The sequence below is a fragment of the Thermobia domestica genome, chromosome 12 (genome assembly GCF_964235325.1).
Source record: "Thermobia domestica chromosome 12, izTheDome1.hap1.1, whole genome shotgun sequence".
Taxonomy (NCBI): domain Eukaryota; kingdom Metazoa; phylum Arthropoda; class Insecta; order Zygentoma; family Lepismatidae; genus Thermobia; species Thermobia domestica.
This window is the reverse complement of record NC_137465.1, coordinates 228,827,911-228,841,871: the sequence shown is the minus strand read 5'-3', so window position 1 is coordinate 228,841,871 and position 13,961 is coordinate 228,827,911. Positions and strand designations below refer to the sequence as shown.

At 36.1% G+C, this 13,961-nt stretch overlaps 1 protein-coding gene across 4 annotated transcripts in view; it reads right to left on the bottom strand.

The window, feature by feature from the left end:
* Positions 1–13,961, bottom strand: part of LOC145667089 (uncharacterized) — a 32,799-nt gene that overhangs the window by 9,286 nt on the left and 9,552 nt on the right. For all 4 annotated transcript variants that reach the window (XR_014127864.1, XM_081734806.1, XM_081734808.1 and 1 more), the window contains exons 2-3: positions 3,318–4,844; positions 634–889 (exon numbers count right to left, since the gene is read on the bottom strand). Coding sequence is in view for 3 of the 4 variants with exons in the window: in XM_081734806.1 (XP_081590932.1) it covers positions 668–889; positions 3,318–4,820 (1,725 nt within the window). In the remaining variant the exon portion in view is untranslated. The remainder of the gene's footprint in view (positions 1–633; positions 890–3,317; positions 4,845–13,961) is intronic.

Below are 13,961 nucleotides of genomic sequence, written 5' to 3'. Positions count from 1 at the left end.
AAATTTTTTTGGCTGTCCAGCTCGCTCTTGGTCTGCCAAGCCGAAATAACCACTTCTAAACCGTGCAAACCACTTCTGACACGTTCGCTCAGCTAGAGCATGGTCACCATACACTTCCACCAAAATACGATGACTTTCAGTCGCACTTTTCTGCATGTTAAAGTAATGCAGCAGGACACCCCGCAAAAACACTTTATCAGGCACAAATTGCGCCATGTTCACTTAACTACAAACTGGTGTTGTTGACGCTTTAATCCACTGCCCTATACTACGAACGATACGCGATGACAGGGGTTTGCAACACATGTGTGGATACACGGAACTGTGGGACGCTCCGTTCGTTGCGCCATCTCTTGTCCACCCGCACGAATTAATTCCTAGACCAAATATATATATATATATATATATATATATATATATATATATATATATATATATATATATATATATATATATATATATATATATATATATATTGCTAAGTTTGGAAAGTCGTTTCGTTCTAGAACTTCAAAGAACATTTTCAGAAACAGTTGAACATCTTAAGATTCTGGACCGAAGATCAATATAACTTCTCGAAAAAACAATAAAGAAAGAAAGAAAAAACGTGTTACCCAATACTGTAGCACATACCTGACTTGACTTCGTTGTACTGAACATAAATAGTTCAATTCAATTCCAAAACCCTAAGAACCATCTTTCGACGAGGTTTTGGAGAAACAACATCTAAATCCGGATTTAAATCCATGGACTTGAGAATAAGTTCACGATACAGTTTCTTCTCCTCAGAACTTGTGCTTGATTTTCTTACAGCAAGACGCAACTCATCATATATCACTTCAAATATATTGATTGGTTTCCGCATTTTTAAGAAAATACACTTGTGTTGCTGAAAATAAGAAAGAGTAGTATTTTAAAAACTCAAAAGAAGTTTTACTTCTAAATTTAACACTCCTAAACCCAAATATATCTTATAAATATGACATTTTGAGGCCTTGATACAAATATCTCCGATCATTGTGCGTGTAACACAGAACTTCCTGACACATGATTATCTTGATTATATATTTCTTGAATTCGAAAATATTTCCACTTAAATTAAGAAAACATAGAAATACTAACAACTATTGTGATTTATTAACATTCACCTCTTAATCTAAACACGAATACCCAGAGAAACATACCACAGTCATGAGCGTCTACAGTATTTTTCAAAGGAAAATCTTTAGTTTCTTTTATTATTTATTTTCAATTTAATGTTCCATCGATTATCGTGGATAAGGGAGACGATGATGATGAGATGGATGCTGATAATAGTGGAATGACGAAAGTGGGAGGAAACAGAAGAACACCAAGAAAACCTACCCACACAGTGTTCGCCCAATACGAGGCCCACTTGGCGGAAGCTGAGATCGAATCAGGGGCGCCAGAGACGAAGGCGCTAAGCTATTGTAGCCCTATAAAAAAATATTTACAGCCTTTTGGCATATAAGGTCCAGTTCGTGATAGAAAAAGAACAGTGACATACAAGGGTGTCGGTAGGAGCTGCGTTGTATGGCTTCATTCTGGTATTCATAGCATAGTTTTTAGTAAAAAAAAAAACAATATATATATATATTGCAAACCGGTTAGTATCTATGATATAACGGATATTTTTACAGGAGAAGTTGGAAGCAAAGAAATAATGAAAATATTGGAGAATTAAATTTAGAAAATATTGCTCGTCACGGAAACTTAGTCACAATTATTCATTCACTTGGATTTCTCTTGCGGACGCCAATAACCATGGTAATGACACTACGAAATATTTCACTTCTGCACAAGTGACTTGTATACCGAATCCATAATTATATATGTCTTTCATACGTAGTACTCCTAATCCTAATTCTAAATCTACACCATTTTGGCGGATTATAACTCTGAAAGGAGGCGTTTTCCGATACTGTCTATTAGGACTTTTTTCTTTAATCTGATATAAGAAATGTACTAATAAATTTATGGTGGTGAGTCCATGAACACCTTGTATATGAACATGTACAATTGTGGTAAATAACTTTATCTATCTGACAGAAAAGCACACCATTTGCTACTGGTTACGCTGCTATGACGTATTTTACGTACTTTTGTTTTATTATCTTCTAAAACAGACAGAATTTAGTCTAAGCTCATGACTTTCAGAGATTGATGTAGCAGTATGTTCGTTAATACACTGATTTTGATTTCATTACTTTGCCAAATGTCATCTGGCAAACTATTATATCTGTACATTATAATACAGGAATACCTTAATGCCTATATTAGATGCTTGTGAAGAAACTGGCTAACATACATTATCTTATTTAAAGTGTTAATAATTTACAACGTAAGCAATTTATTTTATTTATTTAATTATTTATCATTTTTTCCATGCAATTATTACTTGATACCTTGATTGTTAGTACCATTTCAGCATTTGAAGTAGCCAAATCAATCAATAATAATAATAATAATAATAATAATAATAATAATAATAATAATAATAATAATAATAATAATAATAATAATAATAATGATAATAATAATAATAATAATAAAAACTGGATGAGTCCTTTCTCAGCTCAAACGATGCTTTGCTTGCCCAAGAGCAGGAAATAGGGGCTCGAGTTCCTGCCAGTCCAGTAGTCGATTTTTTTTTTTTTTTTTTTTTTTTTATCCTGTCAATCCAAAATTTCATTGTTAAACATATTCTTTGAATGGTAATTGTATCCAGTGGAAGATTTCTCTTGACCTGTATTGAATTTTAATATTTTAGAAATTTGAAGAAAAACGAAAGGCAAGGAAAGCGGGGGGGGGGGGGGGGAAGCCAGCTAATCTTGACCGTAGAACACTTGACCCTACATTTGCTGTAGAAAATCTCAAATAAGTACTTACGCCTTTTTAATGCGTGATCCTGAATCAAGACTCTCAATTAAAACTCAGTTTCCACCAGTATACACAGTACATTTAGCGTAAAACTAAGGAACTGAAGAATTAAAATAAATCTAACGTAGAATGTTATAAATCTTAAACATAATCAATTGAATAAATATGTAGATGATAAGTACAAGTGGAATTCTTGTTTGTTTATTTAGTTTCTTGCGAACAATTACACTCTGCAATCTAATGAAAAGTGGACGCTTACTCTAAATTGTATAAGGACGTGTGCTAATTATTCGATACTTTTGAAAGGCGAAGTTAAGGCTATACTGGTATGATAAATTTTGTCTATAAAAATGTAAATATTATTATTTAAAAAAATAAAATCTAATGGAACATATTATAAAAATCTAAGTGCTTACGCTCATTTTGGAGATGTCCGGATCCATTGCAATAATTTCGTTCCACACATTAGCTGCTTCTTTTAAGTCATTTTTAATAAACAAATAGTACGACATTAGCTGCAACCGTATCTCCAATTGTCTTGGCTCTTCTTGAAATCGATCCAGAAGAGCTTTTAGATCAGGAACTGGATCGTACGATCTGTACGTGTCATGTCTTAGCCTAAAAAGATCAAAATATGCACCACATGCTCCATTTTCTCCTGATATCTTGTAGTACATCATTGCTCTTTCCATGTCCTTTGCAGTACGTTCGTAGTAAGATCCAGCCACATGATTCCCCATAGCATTATTTGGTGCAAGAGCTAGTGCTTTGTCAATACACTGCTTCGCACGCGGTTCGTCTTTAAATGGATGTGGCAACTTCATAAGACCCTTAGCACACCTTATGATTACATGCGGAGATTCACCACTTCTCCTAAGGGCCATATTATAGTATTCAAGAGATTTGCGATTCATTTCTTTTAGTACAAATTTCAACCGACCTAAATTATTTCTATTCTGTGAATACGCTCGAAATGCCGCTTCTCTATATGCTTCTGCTAGAAAAATTACATAACTGACTTTAGGATTCAGATTCACAGCCTTCTCTAGGGATTTGAGTTCATCACCTGACGGGATATCACTGTAATTTTCAACTCTGCGAATTCTTCCCAAACATTTCCCTAACAAAAAATGCCACTCAGCTTCTTTCGGATTTGAAGAAATAGCGGCTTTGATGAAGCCAACTGATTCTTTGGTTCCAGTATAACCGTATTCCATATGAACAACTGACTTAATACCCCAAATACCACCTTTCTCAACTTCATTCAAGTCTTCGTATGGTATCACCTCCTTAAGCAGAGCTCTTGCTTTAGAAAACTCTTTCATGGCATTCAAAATGTAAATTCTGCATGCCAAAATAACATGGTCGGATGCTTTGGGAAACGTTGAAAATAGGTTATATTCAGCATTTGCTTCAAAAATATGGCTGCATTTCATTATTTGTTTCATTGATGCTTCGTGATCTCCTTTACGATAATATTCATAGCATAGGACTAAATGAAACACGTATTGTCTCCACACTACATCATCATCATCAAGGCCAAGTTCCTCGATTTTTCCTGTAACTTTCTTTATCATTGCTTCCGGAGTATTTTCAGGAGGAACATGCACTGGTTTCCATGTGAACGGGCATTCTAGTTCCTCGAGTTCTTCAGCACTGATAACATCATCTTTTTCAGATTTCTCCTCTGTTGCCTCATGATCTACATGAACCTTTTCAGAATCTTCAACTTTGTTTTTCGTTTCTAATTCACATTCTTTAACTTTCGTTGTCTTTTCAGATTCTTCATTCACAGAAGTTACTACGCTCTGTAAGTCAAGATTATCTTCACATTCCTTTGCCTTCTTTTCAGAACTTAATGAAAGTTTACTGAGTTGGGCTAGCAGTGCCTCGTCCAAAGTGATATTTGAAGCAGCCATTGGAGATGGTGTTTTTTTCTTAAACTGTAACGAGAAATGCAAAATGCAACCATTACAACAATACAAGATCCGTTATTAGGAAAGCAGAAAATTAAAATTCAATTAAATTACACTATGAAAATGGAGAATAAAAGACGGAACTGATATAAACTATTTTCCCTTTCTATCTGTTTTCTGTTTGGAACACTTCAGAAGCACTCACTGCTTTCATTATTTGGCTTTATTATGAAGCGCCAACGGCGGACCTTGTGGAAGTCATATCGGTACAAATTAAAATTTTATCGCTACAAGTTAAGAGAAGAAAACTTTGGAAGTTACATCGGTGAAAATTAAACTTTTAATGCTACAAGCTAAGAGAAGAAAACTTTGGAAGTTACATCGGTGAAAATTAAACTTTTATGCTACAAGCTAAGAGAAGAAAACTTTGGAAGTTACATCGGTAAAAATTAAACTTTTATCGTTACAAGCTAAGAGAAGAAAACTTTGGAAGTTAAATCGGTAAAAATTAAACTTTTATCGCTACTGGCAAACATGGCTCACGAAAGTGACAACCGCGATCCATGGAAAATTGTAATTCCTGGTGGTGCTGGTGATTACACAGTCTGCATGTTGTTGGATGAACATGTAGTATCCAAGCCGTAAAACCCATCTTGGTAGGTTAGCAGGCAGCACTGGAGTCTTGAGTCCACCGGAGTTCATGGGTAGGTGAAAAACCTGATGAAATCCTTATGGAAAGGGAGTTTTTCTTCTGGAAAACGCCTCGATGCGATCTTCTCATGGGATGAAGGGCGTTTCATTTCAGCTGCATCCGTAGATAGGACAGGAGGATATGTAGGGAAGGTTGAGGGAAAAGGGTGTTGTGTCTTAATCATCTACGTTTATTAGCATATATGCACAGAATAACATAAAATGGTGGAAATATGTATATGCAAGCCAACCCAATTGCACGAAATGCTGTTTTATTGAAAATGTAAAAATACATAAAGCTCATCTTGTAAAACAGAATTGCATTACTTCTCCTTATTCTGTGAGGAAGCTAAAGGTGGGGTAAAACAGGTTACTGAATCCTGCCGGTGGGTGTTTGCTTTGTTTCTGTATTAAGTTTACGCACTGGATATGTGACTATTACTTGTTGCTTGAGGGATGGGAAGAATTTATTAATTTTTTAAAAATAAAGTTTGCCAAGTTTGATACTCTATATACCCAGCAGTACTTAGGAAAAAAGGGATAATATTTTGATAGTGTCATACACTGCACTAAGGAGTGAAAGGCATTTACTTGTTCGTGAGACACTGTAGGTTAAAAATACAAGTGAGTCCAAAGGGTGGGGGGGAATAACGTAGGGGCGGAAAAGAAGAAAAAGTGTATAAACCAATATCACTGTTGTAAGGTAATTTAAAAGGCTATTCTTAAAAGCTGGTAGAAAATTAATTGTCCTGTTACTAGCTCTGAAATCATGGTACGACTTGTTTTGAGTAAACAAGAAATTAGGGGAGAGGGGAAGAAAGCACAAAACACTGAGTAGCATTCCTTTTTTGGGGAGTTGGGAGGTTACAGTAAGAGAAAGGGGAGGGAGCACGAAAATCTGCAAATGCTTAATATAAGGAGTGAAGCTGATATTGATTTGAAAGGGGAGGGAGGATCGGAAGCGTTTTGTGCCTTAAAATGCCTGAGGTAAGACCTGGTTTGGTAACTGATGTTGTGTATCAATCACACACACACACACACATATATATATATATATATATATATATATATATATATATATATATATATATGTTTCGTGAGCCTGTAAATTTTGCTCGTACCTACCATCACATATTTTTCTCTGAAGCTATGTTTTCAGCATATATATATAAATTGGAAAAAATATGTGATGGTAGGTACGAGCAAAATTTACAGAATAAACACAGAAATGCTCTTCCTTACTGTTTATTATAGTATTTATTTGTAGTGTAGAAATTTAGCGTTAAAACGGCATTTTGAAAATTGCGAGTTGTTCGTTAAATGTAAGATGGCACTACACATGTTAAGAAAGAAAAAATTGTTTGTATTTCACAGTATACTGCGGTTCTGAGTTCGAATCCTCTGGAATATAAAATTTGAGCCTTTCCTTGGCTATTTCTCGCGGAACTTCATTTATCTCTATCAAGTAAGAGTTCTTATAGAGGAGTCTGTACGCTCCATCAAAATTTTGAAGCAGTGCTTGAGGTTCATGAGGGCTTGTATGAACTCTTTTTATCATCACCTGTTGCAAAGGCAAAAACTCGTCAAAAGCAAGTTTTTTCTTGTATTGCATTAGAGAACACAATTCATTTAATTGTGTCAGTCTGTCAGCATTCACCGGGTGATCACTGGTTACGTTGAGTAATTGGTCAATCAGAAATCGTGGTTTTATGCCATAAACCAGGTGGTATAGGGTAATACCAAATTGAACCAGAGGGGTTATATTACAAGACAAATGTGGCGTGATGTAGGTGATCTGCCCATGTAGTCTGAGCATTGCGAGTGAGAAATTTCAAGGTATTTTGGAGCAATTGGAATAGGGACTCGACACTGCCTATCGTTCTGTACCCGGAAGGCAAACAATATCTCACCTCTATATTGAGAGACTGAAAAAAGGTCTTAGCACGTTGTGACGTGTGTGCGGGCGCCTTATTGAGCTGCAATACGCGTGGCGTGCCAAGTTTGATTATGATATCATTCATAACAAAATCTAAAAAGGTGTCAGTAGTGACATCTTTTACTGCTTTTGTTATTATGAACGATGTTGCACCATCTGTAGCAACATAAATGTGATTAAATCCTTGTTTGGTGGTGGGTAAACGCCCACATGAGTCAATATAGAAAGTCTCAAAGAGGCTGGTAGGGGGTGACTTTGAACATTTATATTTGTTTTCGTATATGCTCTCTTAAACTTCATACAATCTAAACAAGAGGCAGTTTGTTTATATAACCATTGTTTTAGATATGGTAGAAATACTTGGAGCGTATAAAAATGTACAGTTTTTGATATCCGGGATGAACAGTAGCGAATGAGTATACCTCGTCAAAGACCGTTTACCTTAATGATTGTGGTGCGCAAAGAAACAAGACGTTCAGTTGTTGGAGAGAAATATTTTCGATATAAAATATGGTTCCTCAAGACAAATTGTTTGCTTTATAAGGCATATTTAGGATGACTGTCATCGTTTGCATGCAACACTTGTATGATTTTAGAAAAATATTTATCCTTCCTCTGTAAGTCCGCAATGTCTGTATCCTTTGATAGTGTTAATAATAGAAGGGGGTGAGAGGGGGTTCAACAATCTCTATTACGTCATCCTCAAGCTCTAACGGATTGCGACTGAGATAATCAGACACACTGTTCTGACGGATTTTGATATGGACAAACTGAAAATCGAACTGGAAGATAAATTCGACCCAGCGCACAATTTTATTAGATAGGTTCTTTGTGTGTTTCAAAGCAAGAAGCACAGAATTATCTGTTAAAATCTTAAATCGAGAGCCTAAAAGATATTTTCTCAACTTTAGAAGAGAGAAATAAATAGCAAAAAGTTCCTGTTCGTATACGGGAATTGCTCTTATTCTTCTGGAGTGTCTGGCTGACAAAAAACACACAGGACGCCAGATATTTGATCCTTTTTTACGTTGCAAGAGGACTGAAGCACAGCCTTCTTGACTCGAATCTGTGGTTAAAATATGTTCTGTATCGTGAGCAGAATATATCTCTAAGATAGGACCTAAAGTAACAGCTTGCTTTATTTTCTCATAGGCCTGCAACATGGTTTGTGACCAAATTAGTTTTTTTCGGATTCCCACGCAATGCCTCACACAATGGTGCTGCCATTGTAGACAATGAGCATAAAAAGATCGAAAAAAATCGCCATGGCTAAAAATGATTTTAATTTCTTCGGTGTATCCGGATGTGGTAGTTCGAGAATCGCTTTTACTTTGGAATCGTCAGGACGAATTCGACCTTGAGAAACTATATGGCCCAGAAACTTGACCTCTTGAACCCCCAAAATAGACTTTTTAAAACTGAACATAATTGAATATTTTTCAGCAAGCGTTAAGACCCGATCTAATTAGTGCAAAAACTCAGAAAACGTACTTCCAAGTACCATAAAATCGTTAATATACCTAATTAACTGAGAAGAAGGGCATCTTTAAAAATGTCATTTAAAATTCTATGTAAATTTAGAGCAGAATGTCGATGTCTTTGGGGAAGCTGCTTGAGACGCCACTGGGAATGGCTGAGGTTCAAATCGCGTAAAACTAAAAGCTGTCGCATCACGGTCTTTAGAAGCTAACTTTACCTGGAAGAACGAATTCACCATGTCCAAAAAACCATGTAATTAGCCTCAGATAATTGATCTAAACTGTCTTGGATAGACGGCGTTGAATCCGAGATTTGTGCAGAGCGTTCAGAAAGTTTTCTGACATCCAAAACGATACGTAGATCATTCTGTCCCTTTGGTATAGCTAATATATTGTTTTGGAAAAGTAATGATGCTTTTTCGATTATATCATTTTGAATAAGTTGTAATATCTTCCCTCTAACCTTACCACGCAGCTTGTGAGGAATTACAAACTGAGGATTGCGATACCGAGTTCTATCAACTAAATCCAAAGAGGATTCGTACGAATCAATTTTTGCAAAGTCGTCTTCTTTCCACTGAAAACATGTAACATGTTTTAGTAAAACTGCTAAAAGTTGTTTTTGGGAGGGGGAGAGGTGCTCATTCAACTGAAAACGGGAAAGGTCTATATAATGAGTAATCTTTTCCATTTTCTCTTTCTTTTTGTTTTCTACTTGTTCTGGTGTGGGTTCATACAATTTTCTGATCGTGTTCACTGACGAGTATTGCAAAACGTGACTTCAGGGAACGCCTGAAGCAATCTCCGTATGTCTCTTTCACTTCACAAAACGATTAGACAAATTAACGAGTGGAATTTGTGCATCAGAAGAGGAAATAGCTGTGTGCAACGTAAAACATTTCTATAAATTTTGAAAATGTGGGGCATTGATATAATACCCTACAGCAGAACTAGTTTTTGGAGGTAAAAGTTCTACACATCGAAGGGAACGACGGGGTATTACTACATTCCGTTTTAGACGAAAATAAAAACGTGCTTGGCTATGGCAGCTGTACAGAGAACTCAATTTGCCTAGGGGTGCGAGTGGAGGGAGGGGGGTGTTCCGTTACGATACAGAGTTAACAGGTTTTTGTCATAGTCGAGAGTGGCCTGATGATCTTTTAGAAAGTGACTAGACAATAATATAGGTATTGTTTCTATAAGGGAAATACGGAAAAGGATAGTAAAGAAATGTTGACTAATAAACACGCACAAATTTACTTCTTTTGAAAGCACTAAATCTGTATCGGAGATGTCTGCAATTAACGTATGAAGAGAAAACGGCCGCGCAAACGGGTGGACTAAGCATTCGGAAATTATATTTATCTCTGTTCCGCTGTCGATCAATATCGGATATGAAACACCATCAACAGAGCCGGTACTCACCGGTAACTGCCTACGAAGTGTGAGAAGCACAGTTACAAGTTGTTTCTTAACTTTTACCATTATTTTCCGTAATTTTCTTTTGTGATGTTGAAGTTACTCGCTGTATATCCTGCGTTGTGGAAACTGAAACTCGCCGCCATTTTCGTCTAACAGTGGCCTATCTCAAAGAACGGCAAATTCCAGTAACAGAGTCCCTTGGGCGTTATCAGCACTTGTTTGTGTCCCAGTGGAGCAAATTTGTAAAGATGCTATAGGTTGTCGGGGAACGGGGGTGAGAGGGAGTTGAGGTGCAGTTACAGTGGTGGTTTTTGAGGGAAGTCCATGTGGTGGTTGTGAGGGGTCAAATTCGGAAAAGGGCACAGAAGAGGGCGTGGCCCCCATCACTGGGAGTTTTTTTTTTTTAAGATGTGGCGGAATTAGAAAAAATCTGCGAAGCAGGGAGATTCGCAGAAGTTGTGGGCATTGTAGTGAACGGACCGGGTGCATCCCATATGAATATTGCTGATATGGGGAACGATAATTCCTAAAGGAAGTGGATGTTCCTCTTTTGTTGTTATATCTATTTCGACAAAAACGAAAATTTTGCGTTGAGTTGGGGAAAGAGCTTTGTGAATTTTGGATACTGCACTATTCTGGAAAGATCGTGTGGAACAAGAACATTCCAATGATGTACCTTGAATGGAGAAGATATGATTTACAGTACATACATTCATGTGTGTATTGAGACACTGGAGATGGCTAAGAAAGAGATTTTGAACGAAAACTATCACATGAACGAGATCTATTTCGTAGACGATTGGGGGTGGAGGATGGATCACGAGAGGTTCCTGCAAAGGCTATAGAAGACGATTTCGCATTCGTCAAGGTGTTATGAAAAATCTGCATAGATTCTAATTTGTCAATAATAGTTTTAAGGGCAACGTCATTTGACACTGCGGAAATTGAATGTTAGGGGAGTTCGCTAGTATTCATGTGGAGTCTTTCTGAAGCCAAAACTTCCGCCCGCTGATACGTTTCAATTTCTGATACAAGCTGATCAAACGACGCTATGGGCCTCTGTACAAAATGTAAAATGCACTTGGGCAAAAGACCACAAATAATATCAGATAATAGTTCTTTGAACTCTGGAATTGGAGAAATTTGTTTTGAGAGAAAATTCTCTTCATAAACGTATGCAAGAAGTGACTCATCTGGTTTTTGTATGCGCTGTCGATATCGGTCTAAGGCTGTAAGCTGAGGGTCTAAACTGCCAAATTGTTGAAAAAAAAAAAAAAAAAAAAAATCTTTCCACGAAAGAGAAGCATGAGAGTCCTTCGATTTAAACCAAAATTTGGGGGTGCCAGTGAGACAAAGAGGAAAATTTGCGTTTTGCGATCCTCATTCCATCTAAACGGAAGGATTAATCTCTCATAATTTTGCAAAAACCGTTCGGGACTTTCATGAGGTAACCCTGAAAAAAAAAAATTCTCTCTGAGCTCGTGTTGTCTATTCGCTCTAGGCATGTTCACGAAAACAAAACAGATAAAATCTAAAACTGGAAAGTAGCACAGCAAACCGTAACATAGGATCTACTTGCAAATACACAATGAAAAGGAAAAAAATATATGTGCTAATGGTAGATGTAAGAACTCAGCAATATCCATACAAATCAAACAAGAAACTCACGAAACAGTTCATTTTGCTCGGAGAACCATGTTTCGTCCCTCCGTAATCTTTTAAATTGTTTTTTCTTAATTAATTTGGTATCGTAAACTGGGTATACTTTGGCCCAAGAAAGAGAAAGATTTTATTTCTTTCTACATGCTTTTATGGTTTCTGTCACTAAGAAAAGTTGTGGATCGAAGTATTACAACTTCGAGAATACATGGATATTGGTCCTAGTTATTTGTTTCAGAACGTGGGAAGCAAAATGCTAGCAGTTATTAGCAAGTAAACATTTATCGTATTTCAAGTTCCACAACTTTTATTCATTGCATTAAGTGACATATCCTGAATGCATAAGTAAGTAGAATATAAAAAACATGTTCATTAGCGAATATTGTTAAGCTAACGCCTTAAGTGTATGTTCAGTTACGCACTAATTATTAAGCGTTTAATTGCATGGGGTAACATTGGCCCATATTTTCTGTGTTAGTAATGGTACAATATTAAAGATGAAATGGTGTACAAATGAGGCGATATATCTAATAAAGAAGATTAACTGCCCACTAGCTTCTAAAAGAGGATATTATAAGGCAGGGTTGGCAAAAACGATGGTTTTTATTGGAAAAAAAAACAGTTTTTTTTTGTTTAAACCCGTTTTTTTTTTTTTTTTTTGTTTAAACCAGGTTTTTTGGTTTAAATAATTTATTCTATGTATTTATATTATATATGGACAGAAATTAGTTTGTTTCGCCTTGGTGTTATTATGCAACAACAAGGTTATACTGGAAGGGGTGACATAAGCTTAAAGCCGAATCCAAACCGCTTCTCGGCTCACATCCAAGAGAAATTGACCATTTCGACACGAAACCGGGACTAATTGGTCACAAATACGATTGCCGACTCACTCACGAAGGACTCCTGATAAAAATACGTTGTACTAATCTTTACATAGGCCTACTTGTTAATATAATTGTCAAGAGTCATTTCAATAGGACAAAAAGATAAACAGTTACACAAGTAAAAACATTATACCAGAATTATATATAAATCGGGAAACTCCCGCCTTAGCCATTGGGAAAATCCTGTTATTAGTTTAAATGTATTTGTATATAAAATTTTAAGGTCAACGTATCATAATCACTACGCTAAAACTGAGGTATTAAATTACAAATTTGGTATGTAGATATTATTCAATAAAATCAAAACAAAGTCAAATCCAAGCTGATGTTGGAAGCTGCGTAGGCAGTTGATAAATTTTCCCAATTTCTATCAATATATTTAAGCAACCTTGGCTTCTTTATAAAACAACAGGTATTCAGGCAAGTAGAAATATATATAATTTGGTTTCATTTCGTATGTTTAGGCTTAACATCCTTATGAAATACCAAGGTTATCACGGAGAAGACTTGCGCTTAAAGGGACACCTCGAATCGCTACTTGGTTTACACTTGAAAGATGGGTTGTGGTTCGACCGAGAATTGAACACGGGACCCCTTGATTAAAAGGTGAAAAGTACATAAACGTAATGCAAATGGTTTCATATGTGGAGACGTCACCATGAAGTTCACACGATTTAAAGCATTTTTCGTTCTTTTTTTGTTTGGTTTAAACCAGCAGTATGGTACCGGTGAAGTACTCTACCGCAATAAAGAGTATGGTGCTCTTATTCTCGGGTGTTAAGTATTCATCCACTTAGAGAGATTTTCATTGAACGATATTTTTGTTTGTCTTTAAATTGAACAAAGCGATTTCATTCCTATGTTTGTAATATTGGTATTTTAAGCAGGGTTGGCAAAAACCATGGTTTTTATTTTTAAAAAAAACAAAAAACCGTTTTTTTTTTTTTTGGTTTAAATAATTTGTTCTATATATTCATATCATATATGGACAGAAATAAGTTTGTTTCGCCTTGATGTTATTATGCAACAACCGGGTTATGCTGGAAGGGGGTCACATAAGCTTAAAGCGGAA